The sequence below is a fragment of the Lissotriton helveticus genome, chromosome 12 (assembly GCF_964261635.1).
Source record: "Lissotriton helveticus chromosome 12, aLisHel1.1, whole genome shotgun sequence".
In the NCBI taxonomy this organism is placed as follows: Eukaryota; Metazoa; Chordata; class Amphibia; order Caudata; family Salamandridae; genus Lissotriton; species Lissotriton helveticus.
Genome location: NC_136073.1, coordinates 548,944,772 through 548,969,471, shown reverse-complemented (window position 1 = coordinate 548,969,471; position 24,700 = coordinate 548,944,772). Strand labels below are relative to the sequence as shown.

The window sequence follows — 24,700 nt, the reverse complement described above, 5'->3', positions numbered from 1 at the left end:
CAATTCCCGACGCGGCAGGGTCTTGGGTCAATGTCCGCGGACTCGATAATTCTCACCGAGGTGCCTACGCTAACCATGGGTCCCACTCTGCAACTCTGGGCAATAGCTTGCTTAATCTCCACTACGGCCCCATCAACGCCGGGGATGCCTGGCTTCACCTTGGAGGTGCCCAGGAGGGACCATCTCACAGGGAAAGCCAGGACGGGTTCCCCAGCGGTATACAGCGCCAGGACACTCCGAGATGGAGTAACAGTGCGCTTTACAAGTATACTTACCTACCTACCTACCTAATAGGAGCTAGATACATAATAGAAGTTTACACAGATCATAGAAATCTATAGATTGGAAAATCTGCCGGCCCTAGGTGTGCGAACTGTCAGAATATACTGGATGCCCTTAATTCTGAACATGGGTCCCACATGGAGACACGGTACTCAAAATTTCTTTAACATGCACGTCTTGAGGAGAAGAAGAGGAGTGGAAACTGTGGCGCAGCCTGGAACCAGGATTTGTGAGTTTTTTCAGTTTACCTTGAGTACTTGCCCTCAAATGTAATGTAAATGCAAATTTAGATGTACGTCCTGATAAATGCCAAAATGCCTGGACTGATTAAGTCAGAAGAAGTAAGAACATTTTACGTATGTACAAAAGGTACAAGACCCATGCATGCATAAGGCCCATGTATGAGACTACAAAAAGATTAATGTATGTCTCCCCAACAACCAGTCTCCAAACCTGTCTCCGTTCCAGAATATCACATCAAGAGATGCATTTCAATCCGAGTTTGACACAGTATATGAAAAAATATGTGGCACCTTTATTCATATTCCCCTCTTTTTGTTTGGCCCTAGCGTCATGCTAATCCTGTGTGTGTGCATAGGCCTAATACTGTCCCTAGAACCTGGTTTGTGATTTGCAGGGATTCAACCAAGCATGCCTTCATTGTGGGTATAGGACTGCTGTCCATATCATGAATGAATCACATAAAATAGTAGTGGCAGTGTACCAAATTATAGTGAATTATTAGTGCGACCAAACCTTTTTCTCTGTGTCAAAAAATACTTTTGACTCCTGACTTCTCTTGTGTAAAGTTCTGCAGTTACATGAACCTCAGATACTTGCACTGACATAATATGTATCTGCCTAGCCCACGTCTGTGTGACATGTCTAGCAGAAGGACTCTGTTTGTGGTGAATTTCTGAGTACTGGGCTCAGTGGGAACCATTTTGGATGGCCCCTAGTTTAGCATGGCACAAGATGAAAACAGACAGTTTCCCCAGACAGTGGAAGTGTATTACATACATTCCTTTGGCAGGAGGTTGGAGACAGTGGTGTAACAATTACACCACTATTGAAGACACAGACACTGTAGTGAGGGAGGGTGGAGACAAGTCTAGCTTTAGAAGTTCAGTGAGGACTTTGTTAGCAAAGGGTTACTGGTTAGTTCTTTCTGAGAACTGCAGTTTGCTAAAAGGTAGGGGTGATGGGTGAGACTGCAGATTGTGTTGCTCAAAAGGAGGGCCTTTCTAGGCATGGTCTGCCGTTTTGTCTGTCCCTGATTACTGCTTCAGGAAGGTGAATGACAGAGAGGTGCATAAATCTCACACTTCCTCGTGGTCTTGTGTTGGATACTTCTGCTTGGAGTTGCCATCATTGCTAACTGCTATGAGAGCCATCACCTTGAACAAAGGATTGTCTGAGGAACAGCCTGAAATTTACGGCGCATATTTACTAGAAAATGTGGGAGCACACACAGAGCTGCGCCAAATTTGGCAGCGCTGAGCTCCGACATTTCCAAAGCACAGAGATGCGTCATATATACTACAATACAGTACACCCATGTGTTTTCCCTAGAGCTGGCACTAAAATTAGCTGCCTAGCGCCAACACAAGCACCCTTGCACCATAGTGCAAGGGGGCCTATGTTGCAGGGAATTACTGTTTATGTGCAAGAAGGTCTCCCTTCCTGCACATAAACAATCCATAATGGCTATTTGTTACTTCTTAGTAGCAAATTGTCATTATTTAATGATTGTTTATGTGCATGAAGGAACTACTTCCTGCACACAAACAATCATTAATGACTTTTTGCTCTTTCTATGTGTGCTGCGTAATGCAGAACACATAGAAAAACAAAAAGAGGAGAAATAAAAGCATTTCTCCTTGTGCGCCACTCTAATACCTGTTCTTGCATGGCATTAATTTATGGCGCTGCCCCAGATTTACAAGGAAGTGTAAATCTGTCAAAAAGAAATGTGTGTTGTGGTGGAACGCCAACAGCAACACCCATTGCACACCCCTTTGCCTCAGAGGACTGCAGTGGATAGGGGCATTTTTAAAAGGTGGAGTTTAACCATGCTAAGTGGCTTAGTGCCACCTCGTAAATATTGAAATGGGGTTACGCCACCGGAGCATCAAAAAAAGTGACACTCCGGTGTCGATAGGGGCTCGTAAATATGCCCCTACATTTGAAAGAGGACCATCTCAAATCAGTTCTGAAACCTGAGTCATTCTCCGGAAAATGTGTATAAAAGTGAAATCCAAACTAACCCACTGCGTTGCAGTTCTTCATGACTAAGGAAGGGAGTGCTGCATAGGGTACTCAATGGACTTTTGTGAGATTAACGTTGGTGTCTGACTGATATACAGTTGTCCAGAGGTGAGGAGACCACACCTGCAGTTTGCAATTTCAGCTGTGGGAGTTGAGGATCTGCCTAGCATGTAAAAGTAAACCTGCCTACTGAGAGAGGGAAGGAGAATGCCTGGCCTTACAGGAAGAGAAATTGACCAGGAGGAGAAGGCCAGCATATTCTTGACCTTGAGAGTACCCAAAGAGAATGAGATACTGCTGAGGAGTGAGGCCATGAGCGTCCTGTGGAAGGGGTTCACTGGTATCATTAAACAGTTCTGGTTGTGAGCTGCATCAGCCTCCAACAGAAATCAAGTATTGAGAGAGATCAGCAGCCTGCCGTGGCGATAAGAATGGTGCTGCCTCTACTCACATTAAAGCCTAAGTGGTGAGGTGTTCTCTCTGTTTGTCTCAGAGCTGATGAAGCCATCCACAAGGTCTAGATGATGGTCTCGGAGGCCACACCTGCCATCCTAGCATCCTATTTGTACCCCACCTAGGGAGGCCACATCTGCCAAAGATGAGAGCTGCCTATGGGAACTGTGGCATCGGAACACCCAAAGTCTTCAGGTTCCAAGCGAGGCCACAGTCATAGCCCTGACAGTACAGAAGCCACTGGAGAAGGAGGACCACTGCACACATCATCAAACATCCATCTAGGCTGAAATTTCCAGACGAAGGCAACCACAAGGCAGTGGCATAGCAAGGCGGAGCGGGCGTAGGTCAGCCCTGGGAGGCACAAGTTTTGGGGTTGGAGGTCTCCCCCACTCTTACCTGCCATCTCGGGGCGGCAGTCCCCCGGTCTTCAATCGCCCCCGCGGGGCAAACGAAACAGAGTAATCTTGCCAGCACCTCGCCTTCAACGTGGGGCGGCAAACACAGTGACCGCCACGGGTAGGCAAAGGGCCAGCTACGCCACTGCCACAAGGCTTGAGAACTGTGTGCGAACAAAAAAATGATTGGCAGGCCTGCTGCAAGAACTAATAGTTTTTTATGAACATCTCACAAGTGAGAAGTGAACTGAACTGTTGAGTGCATGCACGGCTTGGGAGTAAATGAATGAATTGCACCCGTGTCTGACCAGTGCTGCCTCTCCAATTGGACATCAGGGGTTATAGACCCTGAAAACGTTATTAGGGAAGAGAAGGCACTGGAAAGTATAGCTCGTCAAGAACACAAGCAGGATTTTAACCCAGTGTTGCATTCCCTTAATTGCACTGTGCAGTATTAAGCAATGCTATGCGATTAAAGTACTTTCTTCTATTCAAAAGATAAGCACAGGCTTGGCCAATACGTTATTGTGTTTGTTGGTTGTTGAGTTCTTAGCTCTTGTGCCCTCCATTACCTCCTTGAGAACCCTTTGATGCTTGCTTTCTCTACCCTGAGAGTCAAGTGCAGAAAGGGTGATCTTGACCTAGCTTGCAATGGAGAAGCGTGGCTCACCGGTTAGAGGAGGCAGTCCCTGATGCAGAGGTCAGACCCGGGACCAGGGTTCAATCCCCGACGCGGCAGGGTCTTGAGCTCAAAATGTCCACAGACTCAATAATTCTCGCCTTGGTGCCTACTCAAATCGTCGGTTCACACTCTGCAACTCTGGGCAATAGCTTGCTTAATCTCCACTATGGCCCCACCGCGATGGGATGCCTGGTCTTCACCTTGGGGATGCCCAGTAGGGGTAATCTCGCAGGGAAAGGCCAGGACGGGTTCCCAAAGCAAGTACCTTGAGACCTTACGGTGAAAAGGCGCTATATAAGAACGTATGATTTACGATTTACGATTATAGTGTGGCGGACTCCAGGTTACAAGTGGCAAATTACCTCAGCCAGTTTTGCAGCAGTGGTGCAATATTGGCCCACAGTAACAAAAGCATCAGTGCTTCACACTTGCACCCCCCCCCCCCACCCACTTCTGGGGGCTGATCTGACAAAATTGCCAGGGCTGGTTTGGGTACCCTGTCTGGCCCTGTTTACTACTCACTTACTCGTCGATTATTTTCTTACTTAATATGTAGTTTATTTTTACTCTGCAAGCTATGGATGGTCATATTACTAAGGGCCTAGAGCACACATGTTTTGGTCTGAGTATTCGTGACTTATTTTTGTAGTACTCTTGGCCTTGTCCTGAATACTTGAAGTAGGCCTGAAATAACACAATAGCAAGTCACATGAGAACCTTTGTGATTTGGGCCTAAAACATTCGCTGGCAGAGGTTCCCACTGAGTAGAAAGTTGCACATTGGCAAGCACAATTTCAACTATCACCATCCACGTTTTTAACAGAAATATAATTCAATAAAAACAGAATTAAAAATGTTATAAGGAAAAAGACTATGAACACATTATGGCTTGCTAATATTTAATTAGATCACCATTATCATGAAGAATTCTATAAACATCTTAAGTATTGCATAATTAGCTATGTCTGCTGTAATGCTCAGGTTCAAAGTTCACAAGTTCCACTTTCATTAGCATCCAGTGTGGAGTTAATCATCATTAACACAGCTGGGACTCACTCTGACGAATCACCAACAAACTTAGCTGCTTCATGGCTCAATTTCACAGGCAACGTGTGATTGATGAAAAATATCTGTGCAATAAAATAAATGTTAATTTATACCATGCTATGACTTAAAACCTCTATCATTCATTCTTCCCCTAGATTATAAAAAACATTTTACGTTTATAATTATTGATGAAAGGTGGCAGGATATTTTCAGTAGAACATGTGGCTAGCCCACCGCTTCGAGAAACACAACTATCATATATTAGCGCACATACGCCGGGATGCCTGGTTTCACCTTGGAGATACCCAGTAGGGACCATCTCACAGGGAAAGCCAGGACGGGTTCCCCAGTGGTCTACAGCGCAGAGATACTCCTTCGGGAGTCGATTCTAGCGCTTTAGAAACCCACAATCAATCAATCAATCCGGCCAGTGACGTGTGAAGTGTAGGGGACAGGACTTCATTACGTGGCTAATCTCCAAACATTCTCCTTGAATGAACTTTCTTTGGCAGAGATCTGGGCGTAGAGTTTAAACTTTCATAAAACACAAAAGCTGCTATTACATACAATTTAAAAATACTATCTTTAACTTGTTTTTCAATAAACGTGTACCCGCTTTCATGTAAAAATATCGTCTCTATTGATAAATATTGATCAAGTGGCAACCCTACAAATTATACAGTACAGTCGTCTCATTTTTCAAACATATCTCTCTGCCCAAAAATACAGTCCCACTGGAAAAAAAATAGATTTGATCTATACAAAATGTAAACCAAAGGTCAGTTCATGACTTTTGTTGGTGCACCACAAAAATAACATAGTTCATGAAAATGGCTGTTTGAATTCCAAGAGGCCCATGGAGAGGCAGTGGGGCGGGTTTGGTCACTGAGGAGATGGAAGCACAGTAGCAGCTGCCATGCTCACAGGTGTCTTCGTTAGGACCGGAAGGAGGCCTGGACGCATCTCCCCTTCAGAGGCTGGGGAGGCCGGAAGTTGTTCACCATGTGAATTCTTGCATCTTCTTCCTCTGCGCTGAAAAGTAGGATTTTTCTGAACTTCTCCATCTGTGCAAAAACACAAATGTCACATGTGAAAATCATTATGGACGTTCAGCCAATCAATTTATATCTTTGTTTCATAACAAGTGTAATGTCACACAATTTCAGGAAGTGCCACCATTTGTTAGATTACAATATATGCTTAAACTCGTCTGATTAAATACAATTATGCTGGCATAAGGCAAAGCCAAACACATTTCACAAGTATGGGCTAGGAAGTGGAAGACTGCCCTAGATTGAGTGCCTTTGTGGTTAGAGTAGCCCATCAAGCAGTGGGTGCAGAATCAGAAGTACATACACAGTTGTGTTCGTTAGAAAATATCTTAGAATCTCTCTCCACTCCCTGTGCCAGACGTAGGCCCTCATTGTAAGTGACCTGGAATTAAGGGGGAAGGAGGTGACACCAAACCTGGTATTCCTGATACCACATGCATTAGAATTACTAGGAGAATGTATTGCATTGTAGGATTTGTCTAGTGCCTATTACTCCTATGTGGGGTGCTGAAGCACTTACCCACACACATAGCAAGGTACAGATTGTAGGGTGTGAGATTGAAAGGCATTGTTTTTGTTTTGATCCTATATGGGAAGTGTTTTCTTGTTGTACGCGATGATCATCGAGGTGCAACTATAGTGCAAATTATAATTGTAGTAAGGGCTAAACATATAGGCAGTTACACAGCACCAGCCTAGCCATAAGGGTAGAAGGATGCTGTGTGCATATTTACAAAAAAATGGAGTAATCAGAGAAGGACCTGGAATCCATATGGCAAAATGTGCCCGGCAGAGATTTTGATTGAGTAAAAAGATGTCAAAAGGAAAGGATTGGGTACCAGCTTCATAAAATGGCTTCAGAAGTGGTCACAGCACAGAAACTGCACCGTGGCCGCTACAGAGAGTGCCAGATGCCAGGTGGATCAAGGTGGGAGGCTGTCTTGGTGCTACTAGATTTGTCTGCAGCCTTTGACACCGTCTCACCCGTGTGCCTGGTTCAATGCCTTCATCATGCAGGTGTCAGAGGGAAAGCCCTCAGTCTCTGCCATTCCCCTCTCACCAGCAGGGTGCAAGTTGTCAGTTGTGGGGGCTTTAAAGCTAAGGCCTCTAGCCTTCTCTGCAGGGTCCTCCAGGGGTCTTCATTAAGTCCCACTCTTTTTAATCTGTACGTTGCTCCTCTCTGTGAACTAATACGTTCATGTGGTTTTCAAGCACTCTCATATGCTGACGACACAAAGATTATTGTATCCATCTCTGACAACTTGCACTCAGCAGCTAACAAGTTTAATCTCTGCATGACCAAGATTAACATCTGGATAAAAGAACATTATCTTAAACCAAACATGGAAAAATTGAGGTGCTGGTGTTTGGTGCACAAGAATTCATCTGGTCCTCCTGCTGGTGGCCTGAGGAATGTGGCCTGTTAAAGTGGCCAAAAATCTTGGAGTTATTTTTTACACTTCCCTGAAATTTGACTCACAGGTCAATCGTACCACGAGTACCTACTTTCATATAATCAGGGCTCTTAGAAAGGTCTTTCCTTTTATTCCAGTTCAATTATGTCACTCAGTGTCCATTGCTTTAGTATCCTCCGGACTCATTTACTACAATGGGGTCTCTCTGAATATCAATGCCTGCTCACTTAACAAGCTACAAGTGGTGTGAAATGCGGCTGCGCACCTTATTCTTAACACTCCTAAATGAGTGTCTGTCAGAGATGTCATTAGAGCACCGCATTGGCTTCCTGTGAGGAGGCGCATTGTTTTTAGGGCTATTTGCCTAGACTTCCTTGCTCTCCATCACAAAGGGTCCAAACATCTCTCCTCCCTCTTCAGCTGGTACACCGCAGGCAGGTCACTCAGATCCTCTACAGCTAGGAAGGTCTCCATGCCCAGGTTCCAGAAAGTCAGATGGGGACGTCCGTCCATCTCCAGGGCTGCTGCCAAGTTATGGGATTCCCTGCCCGCCCACATCACTAGATGTGACTCCTTTGCCTCATTGAAGAAAATGTTAAAAACATGTTTTTTCTCATCATAGGCTCTCTGGATTTTCTGTGCTTAGGAGCTGTGTTTTTTGGACATAGTGCTTTGGGTTTAACACGCTTAATAAAGTCATTTTTCATTTCATGAACATGAAATGGGGATTTCCATGTGGAAATCATCTGATGCGAGCAGTAACTGAAGTTACCATGGGTATGTAAGGTCAAAAACAACAAGGAGGGAGAGGGGGTATAAGGTATCTGTTAGGGTTCCTTCCTCACTCACCCTTCATGGTCAACATGTTTCAGTTCAGCTGGTGTACCAGACCTATCCCCAAGCTATCGTCAGGATCTATCCTTAACACTCAATGTCTCATTCTTCACTTTGTTCACAGTGCAAGAGAGACATGGTAACTCACCAAACCAAAAAAGATAAGAGTAAGAATTATAAATATTAGCTTTAATGTTGTCGTATGGTTATTTTTACCAATCGTCAATCCAATGTAAATTGGGTCACTTTCACAAGTGAATCACTCCTCTACACACCCTCACACTGTTTACTACTCACATCAAGCTACAGAATCTATGTTGCTCCTGTAGGTCTTAACATCTGGACCCTCCCAGTGCCACATAGTGTGGGTTCTGTATAAGAATCACTGTTAAGAAATCTATTTTACAACCACAACCAGTGTACACTTGGAACGCATATTAAAGAGCACTGTGTGTCATTTGCTCTACATTGTTTTGTATACAGGCAGTAGGCTAAAACACCCTGGATATCATTCCTTTATTGATTAGCTACATATAAGAATTATGGGTTATAGTTTGACCATCAATAAAGACCCCCTGCTGTATCAATTAGATACTGGTCATGATATAGACGTTACACTGCAAAATACAGGGATGCTATATAATTTTTTAAGCATGACTTGGGCGGGTGACAATTTAAACTACAATGGCTCAATATGGATCGGGACATATATTAGAATCAATCAACCTTCTCATATGACTACTGTCTGGCGCCCCAATAATATGCCCATGTATGTAAATGCAAATTGAGGCGGCGGATTGCCACAAAAGGAATTCAATAAACGATATTTCTGTTATATCAATGGGAACATGTATGAGTCGTGCGGCCAGCACTAGTCAATTTATCAATGCCATTCCTAAGTCGGGCAACCGTTTCCTATAAATAGTGCTATGTCCCTATCCTCAAGGGACGGACATTTGTGGCCATTTATTCAGAACCTGGCGTGCACAGTTTGTGCTGGCCTACTTGCTGGCATGCCCCGTAACCCCATTAACATTCATTACCAAAGTAATATTTGAATTCAGTATAGTTCCCCCTATACCCAGGAGTGCTATAGTTGATATGTTGACCCAAACCGACTATCTTTTTCTTGCTCATTACTTGTGTGTCGTTGGTTTATTTGTTTGTAGTGACACTAAGAAAGGGTGTTATATAAAAATGCTTGAAATACAAATCAAGTATTTAAAATAACATTTTGAAATAAAATGCCTTGAAATGTTTTTTTAAAAAATTATTTTGATGTTAGTTCAGTTGCGTCTTCTTGGGCGATTTGCCAGAGTTCCATCTGGAATACTCTGTTTGATTGTGATGCATTAATACTAAAATATACAACTAGTCAGCCATGTGATTGTTGCTTCAGCTACTGTTATGTCAAGGCGTACAAGTAGCTGGATCAAATTCAGCATCTTCAAGAGGGTTTAGATGGCTTTCAGTAGGAAAGGGATCCCAGCATCAGGTGGCGATCTGCCATTCAAATGCATGATTCATGGCGCCACAGTTTCTCCTTGAAACATAATCTGACTGTCCGCTTAAGGAACTCCTGTCCTCAATAATTTATGAATTCCCTTAAGTGTCTTAGGTGTCTACTTTAGAGACATATGGATACACAGAAGTATCTCAAGTGCTTTAATGTCTCGCCACTTGACGACGAGTTTACAACAAGAAATGCACACTATCAAACAAGAGGACAATATTTGACTGCGAAATCAAGGACAAGAGAGTAATTTAAAGAAAACGCTGTAATTAATTCATTGTCCCGTTACTTCAAGCTCACAATTCCCTTCAGTTAAAGGTGGTGAAACTGCCAGGTTTCTGACGTCAGAATCTCAGCTGGCTACGCCATGGGACACCTTTAACCAGCAGCCAATCGCTATTTAAGACAAGCAGTCAGACCATATTTTCATGCAATAACTACACCCCACGCTGTTACTTGAAGCGTAAAAGGCCATTATATTAGGACAAGGTTGTAACAGTTAACATTATTAACCAAAGCATCAATTTAACTATAACATTTCCATCATCATCCCCTTCATTCACCCCATCCATCCTCAAACCGTCACACCTGTTGCGCTCCTCCCCTTTCACTCTGAGACCGCCACCATCTCCCCATTCTCCGCTTCACTTTCCTACAAAATCCTCTCTTCAATTTCCTGCCGTTGCTCTCTTGCATTACGCATCCCGCCATCGGTCACCTGTTTTCCCCCTAAGGGGTGAATACACGTGTATGTGATTCACCACCCCTCCAAAGTACTGCTAACCCACCAATGTCCACAACCTGTCCTAAGCTGGCACGCTAACATCATCAGCAACTCTTCCCCTATGACTTCTAGGGTGGGTGGGTGGACTAACTTTGCCTATACCCTCCCCGGCGATCCCAGGTGCAGGAAGAGGCTGGCGCCTCCCCTCCTGCACCTTTATTCCCCCTTAAACCCAACCCCTAGTCCAACCCCTTGCCCCACTCCGCAGCATGTCCTTCCGGCCTGATTGTGCGAAGAACCCCAGGGGAAGACAGGTCTGCGACCCTACTTCCCCTGGGGCCCGACATTGCTGCCCCGGATGCAGACGTGGACAGAAGAAACCACCAATGGCAAGCTCGCACAGAGAAGAAACTCACTGCATGGCAGGGATATTGACTTTTTTTTGTTCTGCAGAAGGACACCTTCAGTTTGATGGCTTTTGTCTGCAGAACAGATAAAATGCTGAGCGACCATCATGTTCTATGAAAGTCGAGCGAATGAGGAACTCCTAATAAGGCGGGTGGGCTGCCAGAGGGCGGAAGAATGAAGTACCTCAGCCAGCCCACTAGCTTGGAGGCCCTCCCAACAAACTCTAAATTTGTCCCTAAAACTCCATATTTTCTTTAAATTGACACTTACTGCACATTGTTCACTCTGTAGTGTACATACTTTGGAAATAAAATAAGACCTCTGGCATACATTCATTGCTGTGGTGGGGATTCTAAGAGTAGCTTCTCCACCAAATGTAGCGCTTCCGTGACAAAAAAAGTGGGCTTTCCATTACAATTAACATTAAATTTGGCCCTCTAACCCGAGAAAGCACAGATCAGGCCGGGAAGTCAGGTAAATATTTTATTCCATGTATTTTTGTAGTTTTCCAGCCCATGGTTGACACCTGGTGAAAGACAGGGTGGACACGTGTGTCAGCTGACTGATATACACATACATGTCTGCAATCATTTGTATATTGAGTCATCTGGTTTTTGATAAGTATTGTATGCCACAACTGAGAAGACTCACAGGGCTTTGCTGGTGGATGGAACAAGAAGATGGCGCAGCCCTTTGCGTAGACAGCTGGTCAGTTACAGTGTCAGTTTGTGAGGTTAGTGATCTTGAAGGCCTGTTCAAGTTGCCTGTTAAGATAGTTCACCTTTGAGTGACTGATTGGTGATTAGGTGAGGGATACGGGCTGAAATTGACCAGTTCAGTGTTCAGCCCACGATCAAAGAATCTGAGGGTCATTCAGTGGCTGCGTTAACAAGGCTGCGCTCAGGCACCCCTTGCGTCTTAGGAGGAATCTCTCTTCCAGTGGTAAGGAAAGACGGGGGCGTTCCTGCAGGAAATGATTAATTTCCACATTTGTAAAGCGCAAACCTATCACCACTAAGGGTATCCAGCCAATGGGGAGCCATCTGGGAGATTAAGTGAGCTATTGCCCAGAGTCACATGATGCTGAGCTGAGCCATCACCAGCGATCAAACTGTGAGCCCTGTGCTCTAGTCAGCCGCTCTGGCTGCTGCGCCACACCTCTCAGAGCCAAGTATGTTGATAGATGAACCTCCCAACAGTCAACACACCTGTACTAGTCTTTCTCTGTAACCTTCCAATCGAAGTTTGAAAAATCCCCCCCCCTCCCAGTGAACCATGAATGCGCAAACTGAAAGAAAGGTGTATGTTGAGCTGTCAATATCTCAGCTGTCAAGAGGGAGTCATGCCAATCACTGCCCGGAGAAATAAAGCCCAGTGGTTCACCTGGGCAAAGGGAAACGTGAGCTATGTACAGTGGTTGGGGAGAAAAGGGCGCTGAGGGAAACTAGACAGTCCTTGAACAGGGTGAAACTTTACAATCAGCCATTAAAGTTGACAGTGTCAACAGCTTATGTCTGTCAGACACCTGCTTTCTGTTGTCACTGTACATCGACCTGTTGATCGGCTGACCCTGCAAGCCTTTGTTTCCATCACACTGCCACCCTTGAAGGACTTCGGAAAAGACCTATAAAAGGTCTATACAGCGAAATCTATTATAATACTCTCGCCCTGCCTCCTCCCCACCACCTATGAACAATCCTCCCCTTTTCTGGAGCCCTGCAGTTCAGATCACCAACTGGTATTATTGAGACTATAAGCCTCGAGCCCCTGAATCTAATATGGTTAGCTGGGTCTGATGGCTCAGTGGACTAATGCACCACTGCAAGGTCCTGTGTTTGAACTCATGGTCACAGGTTCAAATCCTGGTGGGTCCACTCAGCCTTTCATCCATCTGAGGTCACTAAAATGAGTACCATTAAGTTGGGTAACAGTAAACATCTGTTATTCATCACCAATATGCCTACAGGTGAAGGTGTGCTTTAATACACGTTATGGTATGGTGGCACATTCCATCCTTGTTGACCGTTGAACATATATGGAAAATTGTAGGTCCCTTTTTCCCCAACAAGTCATGAATCATTGCATTTCCGCTCTCCAGCAATGATGTTTCACTTAGAACCCTTAGCAAAGGTACACATGGTCTGGAGGCTAGATTGCTGCCTTGAAGCCCAGATGCTTAGGCTTTAATCCCAGCGTTGGCAGTGGATCGAAAACAGTGTGATTCTGCCCAAAGCACTTTAAACTGTAAGTATGGAGGACACATAAAACACAAAGATATATAGTACAGTGTCTTAATTCAGTTTTCCTCTCTCCACCACACCCCGATTTTTGTTTCTTGGCTCCAAACATACCACATTACTCTGTGTAAAGCATTTCATATTTATGATGGCCTCCTGCAATAAAAAGATTAAAAAGTGAAAGACTGCTCTGTGGAGCATTGTTTGTCCTGCCTCAAATACCGATAATAAACACATTACTGTTTGCTTTGGGATTTCATACGTGATGGCTACAATTTTACCTCTCTGTGTTATGTATGCCCAACGGTATTGCTTGAATGTACTGTTTTCACCACATCAGGGAACCTCTGGCAAGATACATCACATTGGATTACCCATAAACCTTTAAGAGACTTGGGGCCAGATGTGTGACTATTTGGGTTTGTGACTCACAAATGGAGATTCTTTAGCGACTCGCAATTTGCGAGTCACAAAACCTGATGTACAACAGTGTGTGTGACACCGTTTGTGATTTCCTAATGGGTCACAGGGGACCTGCCTCATTAGTAGTCATGAAGCAGGTCACAATTTGTGACCCGTTAGGAATGGTCGCCACTCACAGGGATGGTGGCCTGCTGGGGTCAGTAGACGACAATTTCAGCGGCTGCTTTTTTAATAAAGCAGTTTTTTTTAAATGCAGCTCATTTTCAAAAATAAAAATGAAAAGTTTTAATTTTATTTTTCACAATGGGAGTGGTCCATGCGACCACTGCCTGCTCTGAAAAAATGTTGGTGCCCCCATTCACAAAGGGGAAGGGGTCCTTTGGGGATCCTTTCTTGTTTGGGAATGACTTACCATCGTTGTGAACTTGGTGGTAAACTGCAAATGTTTTGCGACCACATTCACGGTCGCAAAACATTCTTACATAACAGTGCGACTCGCTATTAGGAAGGAATGCCCTTGGCACACCGCTTCCTAATAGCGAATCGCAAGCCCTATTTTGCGAGTCGGTAATAGGTTATGACTCACAAAATAGGGTTGGTACATTTGAAAATGCAATTTGCCAATTGCAAAAGGCTTGATGGGCTGTTTGCGACCGTTAAAATGCATCATACATCTGGCCCTAAGACACAACCTAGAGTTTGGCAGACAGAGTACTCTGCAACAAACATGTGAGAATACCATGTCTGTCAAACCCTCGGTCTGCCCACTCTATTATGAGTTAGGTGGACCATCGACTTTCCAAAAGTGATTTTCCCACTGGCTCTGTCAGCGCCAAGTTTACAAAGGTCCTGATGGAGTGAGGGCTGTGGAAGTGAGAACACTAGACAGACCACTACATTTAGAGAGAACAGTCTGATGTTTTTTTTCCTGTCAGGCCCTGCCAGAATAAACATGATGGTCTCGAACAGAAATAAAATCAATGACTCCCAGACACTAGGAGCAAGCTCCCAGGGTCTGGGGGACATTAGTGGTTGTGTTTTTCAATAACAAAAAGAAGGAAGGTTGGTGCATGTCTGCCTGAAAGATGGAGGTCGGGCGCAAAACTTGTAGTGTCTTCAGAGGATCCGCTGTGACGACAGTTCCTATGAAGGCATGGAGATCACCACTGTACCAGTGGTGATCTGTACATATCGCAGTCTTCTGTCCGTTAGGTTGGTGGACGTAATGTCTACCGCCACCTTGACGGGCAGAGTAAAGAATGCAATACTTTAAATCAGGCCCTAAAACATGGAGGCAGATCACTAGGAGTTCAAGACCCAACGTTCAGCAAGGCTCTGACCCTATGTTTGAGAGCAGAACTCGGGCACCTGTGCTTCAGGAAACTCATATTAAGTGACTTATTCATACTGGCTTTTGACTGGACCACTGAATAGATGCTAGTAAGTTAGGCATCTCAGATAGCAGGGGCGGCTCCTCCGTTATGGCGGAGAATCGTCGCCTCACTGATGAAACCAGCAGGCACATGTAAAATAATATGCTAATAAAGCAATTAATAAAACTGCTTTATTATCATTTTATTTTACATTGGAGCCGCAGCCAAGTCTTGAGGGCGGGGCCATCCTCTAAGGGATAGCAGGAGGAGGAGTGGTGGGCACAGGGCACAACAAGTGCGCATGTTGGTCTGGCCATCCATCATAGGACGGCCAAACTGGCATGCGCACTAGAATCTCTCCAGGCTGTTGCTTGAAGATATCAGCAGGGCTCAGGTGTACAGGCTCCCAGTCCCTGCTGGAGTGTGAAAGCAGCCAACTCTGCCCAATCCCGGTACTTCTCTCATGCTGGGTAATACCAGCATGCGAGCAGCATCTGTATTGGCCCAGGGGAGTCTGGGAGCCTGTGTGTGCATCATCGGGAGCTGTAAAGGCGGCAAGGCGACGAGCAGTAGGCACGTTGTTTTTTGTCCTCCGTGCTGTCCACCACTTTTCCCTGCTAGCAGCTGCCACTGTCGGATAGGCAGGTTGGCAGTGACTGGAATGCAATATCATATAGCTGGACTCACATTTCAAGATATACAGCACTCTTAAGTAACCTAGTTGTGACATACAGTACTATAGAAAACTGCTAAATGAATCAATAAAAAAGATTTTGCTATGCTTTCAACTACAGATGCTTTGCAGATTAAATCAAGGTAAGATGCTGTGTTGTCTGCTCTACCATACTGCCCTACAGTATTTTCAGGCTCTCCAATACAAGCAAGGAGTTCCGCTCTTGAACCACCAATTTCTCCCTGTTTCCCACAACCTCTGCAAAATCTCTCAGCATAGGCCCGCAACAAGAGGTCCATGTAATTTCTGGTTTAGTCAAGAGTTATGTTGAAGTCAGTGGGCGGGTCTTCATACAAGCCTAAAGCCATTCAAGTAGGAGGTAAGTTCTATATTTCATGTTAGGACATTATTGTACACCAACAGGAGATATGTCCTGTCAGGGCTTCATAATCAATCCAACTGAAACCAATCTTTCCAGGCTTTCTCCAGCACAAACAACATTCCATGTATCATCACATTCTAAATCATAAACACGCAAATATTTCACATACAGCATGCCCACTCAGCCCATGCATACACAGATAGATCACATCACTATATCATCCCATTTTCTTACACATAGAGCCAACTCAGGTGCACACACAAGCATACCACTTCTCTACAAGTTGCAATGAATCCTGAAATACTGCATTCCCACACTCCCTTTCCCCACAGCCATTTAATTCACCAGCTTCAGGTCAGAATCGGTGGTAAAATGGGAAATTACCCAGGGATTAAGCTGCAGCATTCTACACCCTTGTGATAATTGAATATTTCTCTTGCAATCCTGACACATTCCCGCATAATGCAGAATACCAACTTGCTGTTGTATTACTTCTGACAGAACTAACCTGGCCCAATTTACATTGTTCTCACTTTATAACTTCCAACCTTAACTTTGCTCTGTATCTTAACTATAGATTTACCTGACCAAAGGACCACACTACGCCACCCACTAGCTACCTTCAACATCACTTCTTCGCCAAATGCACTGAGACATCAATCTATGCCACCATCTTTCCAATTGCTGGATCCAGTGCTTAATTTGAGCTGGTGGATGCATGTGGGGTCCACCGGTACTTACTTTTGGGCACCTAGACTTATTTTTCCTCATCAGACTTTGACCCCAAACAAGGAAGAGAAAGACAGAAAGAGGAGAAAGAAAAAGGAAGAGAAAGATAGGAAAACAGTGACAAAGGGAGAGAAGAGGGGAAACTACCTGCAAGAGTTAGATAAAGGGGGCAGAAAGTGTATGGTGGTGGAAGAAAGAGGCATGAGGTCTAATCAAGACTAGACAGCCTTGGTATACAGCCAGCCCAACATTTGTCATCTCTGGTAGCGGGCTTCTCAGAAACAATTTGAGCCTTGGCATTTATTCTTTAACAAATCAAGCACTGGCTGCATCCATTCTCTGCACAGGGCCGACTGGTGCCTCCCAGTGATTGTGCCAAGGAAGCTTCCGCCATTTAGTACCCAACATCCATAGTCTGTAAATGTGCCCACTCCTCCTAATTGTGAGCCCCAGAGGACACAGACCTTATATCTTGGCACAATACATCCATAGGTGTAGTGCCTTTGACTAAAGCAGAGTATGGCAGAAAATGTGCCTCTTTTATTTTACTTTGAGTTCAGTGTTTCAGTTACCTGCAGGGGTGACTCGTGCAGGTAAGAGGTGGGCCGGGGTGGGGGGGATTCAACAGACGTCGATGAGGGAAAATTAAACAAATAATTAATTTTCCCTCGTCTGTCGAAATCCCTCATACTTCCCCCCCCCCGTCCCCCGCTGCACGAGCCACTCCTGGTACACCTGTAAGACATTGTAAATGTGCAGTGCTCCAGGCCCGGACTGGTCCTATCGGAAACAGGTAATTTCCCAGTAGGATGGGAGGGTGTGGGCTGGTTTTTGCTGCTAGGGGGTCTGGTTATGTTGTTGAGGGCCTGTTGATGGCCATGCCTCCATGCTTCCTGCCTGCGAATTCCAGTGCTTTAAAAATAAACTATGCAAAGCGACCATTTGTTTTTGCTTGTGTTGGTTCTTGTTTCCTGCAGGATTGCTACGAGCAGCTCTGACATTCAGGGAGAAGAGAGAAGGAGTGTGAGGGGTCTGCTGCTGCTTGGCTTCTAGCCGAGCCACCAACATATCTGGAACTTAAATCCAGATACAGAGTCCAGTAAACACATATAAGGACTCTTCAAATTCAAAATCATGTATTTCTTTATAATGCAACTGTTGAAATCCATTTCACTTTAGCATGCTAAATTATAACAATGCATTGAGTGGCAATAGTAAGAAGTGATGGATTCTAAACATGAACTTAGAAACATTCATGCCTGGGCCCACCACTACCCTGACCAAGAGGCTATCTGTAAACCATCAGGAAAGTCAGTTGTTATTTGGCCCTATATCTGACTTAGGGTGTTACTGTGGCTTGAGTAACATTATAGTATTTTCTTTTTTTAATGCATCACACAATGAACTGAAGTATTTCAAGATGTTCTCAAGTGATAATGAAGTAAAACGATAAACTGTGAAAAACAACAATTGCCTAGGATCATGCAATGTTGTCAAGAAGAAGCCGGGATTGATGCATGGCTTCCTGGTTTTCATGTTCTGCCATTCAGCCTCTACATGGTTATCTCTTTCTCTCTCCCATTTTAGATCAGAGGTTAATTCATTGTGTTTCATTTTTTGAGGTGGTAAATCAGTGCACTATGTTAAATACATCCAGGCTACCAATGTTTCACAAGTATTGATGGTGGTAGTGTTTGGGGAGGATGTTGTTTTATTATGGAAGGTAAAATAAAAACATGGAGCATACTATTAAGGACTGGTGTTAAAATTATCGCTTTTTTATCGGCAGGAAACTGGCGATAATGGCCTTGATAATACGCCCTTGTTAATTCCCATAGAAGCCCATGTTCTGATGTTAACGTGAGTTTTGATGGGAATTAACAAGGGCGTATTATCAAGCCCATTATCACTGTTTTATCGGCAGTTTCCTGCCAATAAAACAGCGATAATTTGAACACCGGTCCTTGATAATATGCCCCCAGATCACCCACCCTTGTTGAGTGCATTGAGACCGCTTGCTCCACATAGCTAAAAGACTATTCATTGCCGTCCATTTTTTAATTGATTCATTAACCCATTCCCCACTCATCCAACTATTCATTCTTTCATGCAGCCACGTCTTCAATCTGCATCCCTTCATTCAAAGATTGGACAAGATTAAATAATGAAAAATGTGCTGCAACAAGAACCTTATTTACAATTTCCTTCCAAAACATTTGGCGGGGAGAAGCCCCACCCCTTGAAGGGGGTCAGGCTTATGAAGCCCCACCCCTTGCAGGGGGTCAGGCTTATGAAGCCCCACCCCTTGCAGGGGGTCAGGCTTATGAAGCCCCACCCCTTGCAGGGGGTCAGGCTTATGAAGCCCCACCCCTTGCAGGGGGTCAGGCTTATGAAGCCCCACCCCTTGCAGGGGGTCAGGCTTATGAAGCCCCACCCCTTACATCAGTCAGGCTAATACACTGCGCTCACTCGCTGTGTGCCATATGAAGATTGATCTGAACAAATTTGCCAGGCTTGCTTTTGGTTCCCGGTCCAGCCTGCAGGGCTCTGCCCTAATCATATTGATAATCAGTGAAGATGGGCAGGGGCTGCAGTGCAGGGCACCAGCACAACTTTTTATTATAATTGTGTCCCCACTCTCTGCAGAGAATGTGCCGCTGAACAAAGGATGCGGGTGTTGTTCTGTGTTTGCGTCAGCCTCCCACACACACAAACGACACAGATGTGTTTTTCCTTCCATTCTCTGACTCTGAAAGGAAACTCGAACGTTCTATTTTTGTTTTGTAAGAAATAACTTACTTGTACAACCTTCCTTTTCTGTTTTTGTTCTTGACTAGCCTTTCACTGTTAAAATGCTCTTTCAGAATCCTCGCCATTCGAAGCCTGGTTTCCACTATGAGCACAAGTAGCTATAACACGCGCACATGCACACACAAACGCAGGCATGCAGGGGCACAGAAGCAGGGACGTAACACAGACTCCCGCAGTCCCCATGGAACGAGGGGGCCCCCAAGTTCCAGGGAGCCCCTCAGCACAGCACTTCGGCTGGAGAGCTCCTGAACGAGTCCCTAGGGGGCTCTCCAAGTACCTTGCAGTTTTGTTATGCCACTGCACAGAAGACAGCAAAATTGTTGGAGGTAGACTTACTAACTAAAGCAGTGCCGTATCTAAAGTTGCTGGATTGTGTGAGAGGGAGAGAGCATAACAGCGCCAACCTGTGTCTCTCCATGCGCCATAGTGCAAAGGTGCATACATGATATCTAGCATAGGCCAGTAGAAAATGTCATTCTTAGACATTGTTTAAAAATGTTTCAACATTGGAAATGTGCTATACAGTGCCGCACACATGAATCATTGAAAACGTTAAAGGAAATTAAAACATTTCCCCTTCTTAATACCTGATTCAGAGGCGTTATGTTTTGGCACAACGCCTTGGCTACCATTTTCAGCAGATAGAACTTTGCATCAAAAGCCATGAGCGTGTATCATGGGAACACCCATGTAACACACATTGTTGCCCACTTGACGCAGAGTAATGCAAAGTAGTGAATCGCAATACACCAGAGCACACCCAATCACTATATCTGTAATCCAATTAGCATTCAAGCAAAAAACATAATATGTTCCCAATAAGTCCATAATACAATGTTCTTTTAAAGCTACTTCGACCACACTTCTGAATCAGGTCTTTTGACTTTTATTTCCAAACAAAATATGCAAAGAAACAGCAACAGCTGGCGCGTGTTTCGCCCGCAGGACTTTTTCAAGGCTTAAGAAACTTTTCCTGTTGATGATATTGGAGTTGCTATTCAGTAAACACCCCATCTATCAATGGGAATTCTTCCATGTAGAATAAATACCAGTAAATTGGCAGGCAGTGTTGAACCCGTGCTGATAAAAATGCCCGATTCACAGCTAAAAATCGTTTTTAGCAGTGAATCGGGCATACGCATCGGAACTTTCAAGATACGGGAATATGGATGTATCAAGGTCTGGGAAATCCTTACTGGATCAATAAGTTTTGCGTGCCTCAGGGCGTGAGCCAGATTCCAAAAGCGCAAAATTTGAATATTGTTGCCGCCGTTTTTATCAGCACCGGTTCAACACTGCCTGCCAATTTACTGGTATTTATTCTACATGGAAGAATTCCTATTGATAGATGGGGTGTTTAATGAATAGCAACCCCAACATCATCAACAGGAAAAGTTTCTTGAGCCTTGAAACGCGCATCGGCTGTTGCTGTTTCTTCGCATATTTTGTTTGGAATTAAAAGTCAAAATACCTAATTCAGAAGTGTGGTCGAAGTATCTTTAAAAGAACAGTGGATAATGGACCAATTGGGAACATATTCTGAGGAAGAGTTTCCTCAGTTTTTTGCTTGATTGCTAATTGGATTACAGATATAGTGATTGGGTGTGCCCTGGTATATTGCAATCAACTATAGCCTTGTAACGAAGTTAGCAGTCCAGTAGCTGGGGTGGGCGGAGCTAGGTGGGCAGAGGGGAAGAGGAGGGGACAGGATAGGAAAGGACAGTCAGAGTAGGGACAGGGGCGAGAGTAGATGTGTAATAATAAAGCTCCAGTGATAGCACTATATAGCGTCTGTGATTATTGTAGCAGGATGCTACAGCTGGCGACGAGGGTGGGATGCGCTTGAACCCAACCCACAGACCCTCACAAGAGAGCCCTGTCCCCAGGCAGCCTCGAGGAGAAGGAGACGCTGACCAAAGAGAGGAAATTTCGACCTGCCACGAGAGGCCGGTAGCAGGTGACCCTGTCCCCCCCCAGCAGTCGAGAGGGACCCAAAAGGGAGCCGAGGCACCAAGCGTCTGAACGCTTGAGGTAGAAGAGACCTTTCGCGCTAAAACACGACTTGCGCAGGAAGCGCGCAGTGACCAGCCAGTGCTGCAAGAGCAGAAGCCAGGAGCCTACCCTGACTCTGCCAGACCCCAAGAGAGAAGAAAAGTGCCCCAGCGTGGAGGACGGCGCCCCACGGAGACCGCCTGCCAAGTGGTGCTGAACGAGCGCTGTTCGCGCCAAAACGGAAGAAAAGCTCACCCCCGATGCGTGAGACATCGCCTGCAAGCCACGCAGTGAACCGGGAGCTCGCCTGGATCGCGTCTGACTGCTCCGGTGTCCGAGGAGCGTCTGGAGAGGTGCGGAGGGTGAGCTGCCTGAAGAAACCGGCTGCCGGTGAGTGCCGAGTGGAGAATGGAGGTTTGAATGAGATCTCGTGGGACACGAGATTCCCATAGCGGCGGCCATCTTTAAGTCAGGCGACTTCTGGGACATCCTCCCTGGGCAAAATAGAGGCGGCCATTTTGAAGTCAGGCATCAAGAAAAGAAAACAAGCATTGGCCATCGAAAAGAAAGAGAAAGAGAAAACAAGCACTGACAAAGGAACAAGCATTGGAACACAAACAAGCATTGACAGCCACAAGAGACAAACAAGCATTGCTAGCCACAAGAGAACAAACCTTGGAAACGCACGCCAGTCGCTGACGCAAGAAGCGGACGCGGGCGCCAAAACTCATTGCCAAGATGTCTAACCCTCCCGCGCAGAAGGACGTCAAGGGAGGCACCCACCTGCGAGCCCCGGAGCCACTGTCAGTCACAACCGGAAGCAGCATGGGACTAAAATGGCAAGAATGGCTAGAGGACTTCGAGGATTAAATTGAAGGGTCCAAAATTGAACCAGACAAAGACAAGATCATAGCCCTTCGCAATCTAGGGGGGCGTGAAATAAGCAAGATCGTACGAGAGATCCCGGCCACAGATGGTGACACCTATGATAAAGTAAGAACTGTTCTAAATAACCGTTTTCTGCATAAGAGAAACGTCGACTATGAGAGACACAAGTTCCACCAGCAGCGCCAGGGAAAGGAAGAACCACTGAGTTCTTTCATACATCGGCTGCGGCGGCAGTCCCAACATTGTGACTTTACCAACTTCTCGCCGGATGCAGCCATCAAATCTCAAATAATCACGGGGTGTCACTCGGAGTCGCTGAGACGGCGACTGCTGAGAAAACCACAGGAACTAGCAGAGATCGAAGAAAACTCCCGACTGTACGACCAAGCCGAAGAAAATGCGGCGGAAATTGAAACAGGACCCAGTACCAGCCGTGAACACGCCAACCGCATCACTGAGAGACGGCAGGGACGACAGGATCGGCGCGACAGTGGAAGACGTCACCCGCGAGACAGATCGCGGTGCTCCAAGTACTCGCCCAGGCGACGCCCGGACTACAGAAGGAAAGTATCCGGAAGGAGAGATCGCCGACCTGAACGCACGAGGCGTTGTTTCAGGTGCGGATACGACTACCCTCACATCGACTCCTGCCCTGCCATGGGCCAACGGTGCAGAAAATGTGGACGGTCCAACCACTTTGAGGCCATGTGTGGGGATTACCACAAAGAAAAACGCAACGAGGGTGACAGACAGGATGGGTCGCAGCGGCCCTCACGATCGGAAGCCAAGCGTCATCACATCAGAGCAGTTCAAGATGAGCCTCCTAGATCTCCCACGTCCTCACACTCCAGTCACGACTCTCGGCGCTCCCGATGGGACCGTCGTTCCCCCTCAAGAGACTCAAGATCGTCCTCATCCAGGCATTCTTCCTACACCACCGAATATGTCAACTTTGCTGACCATGATCAGTTCAAACGTTATCCACGCCTCAACATCAAAGTGGGCAACCACGCCGCCAAGTTCATGATGGACAGCGGAGCATCGCTCAACTACATATCTGTTGCCGAACACGACCGCATGGACCCCAAACCACGTTTGCATTTCGCGCCTGTCCGCGTCTACACCTGGATGGCGAAGAAACCTCTCCAATGCTTGGGCAAGTTTGACACCACCCTCACGCATGGCAAGCTCTCCATCCCAGCAGTTATCCATGTAATTAAAGGACCTGAGGCTGACTGCCTGCTGAGCCTCCCCACGGCGGAACGTCTTCAGTTGGTGCACATCCTCTTCAACGTCCATGACATCTCGGACTGCGCCGGAAAGTTCCCTTCCCTCTTCCGAGGTCTGGGGAAGCTGAAGGGCCGTCAAATCCACCTGCATATCAACGAGCAAATCAAACCGGTGGCTCAACACCCGCGAAGGGTGCCATTTCACTTGCAATCCGCGGTTGAATGTGAACTGCAGGAACTTTTGGACGCCGACATCATTGAGCGCACTGCGGGCCCCACTCCATGGGTGTCCCCAGTGTTTATCGTCCCCAAGAAAGGATCCCAAAACAAAGTCCGTCTCTGTGTGGACATGCGTCTGCCGAACACAGCTATTGAGGGGGAGAGACACCCAGGCCCTCTCCTGAGCGACATGATCACGGCCCTCAACGGGGCGACCGTGTTCTCTAAACTGGACCTGAACAAGGGCTACCATCAGCTCGAGCTAGATGACAGCTCTCGCCCCATCACGACGTTTGCCACCCATCTTGGTCTTTTCCGCTACAAACGTCTCAGTTTTGGCGTCTCATCAGCCGCCGAGATCTTCCAGGAGGCCATACGTCTTGTCATCCACCACATCCCTAACGCCCTTAATTACAGCGATGATATCTTAGTCTACGGTTCGGACACGCAGGAGCATGACACCGCCCTCGATCGTGTCTGCCTCGCTCTGATGGAAGCTGGGTTAACCCTCAACAAGGACAAATGTGAATTTCATCAGTCGACCCTGAAATTCTTCGGACACATCTTCTCAGCGAGTGGCATGAAACCGGACCCGGACAAAATCGCCACGCTCAACAACACCAAGAGTCCGGCAGACGTCAACGACTTGCATTCCTTTCTTGGGATGG

General features: G+C 45.9%; 1 protein-coding gene across 1 annotated transcript in view; it reads right to left on the bottom strand.

Annotated features, from left to right (window-relative positions):
• Positions 1 to 4,968: 4,968 nt before the first annotated feature.
• The window catches only part of CA7 (carbonic anhydrase 7), a 201,138-nt gene continuing 181,406 nt past the window's right edge, over positions 4,969 to 24,700 (bottom strand). The window contains exon 7 of the mRNA XM_078671640.1: positions 4,969 to 6,194. Within this exon, the coding sequence (XP_078527766.1) occupies positions 6,066 to 6,194 (129 nt within the window). The 3' untranslated portion in view covers positions 4,969 to 6,065. The remainder of the gene's footprint in view (positions 6,195 to 24,700) is intronic.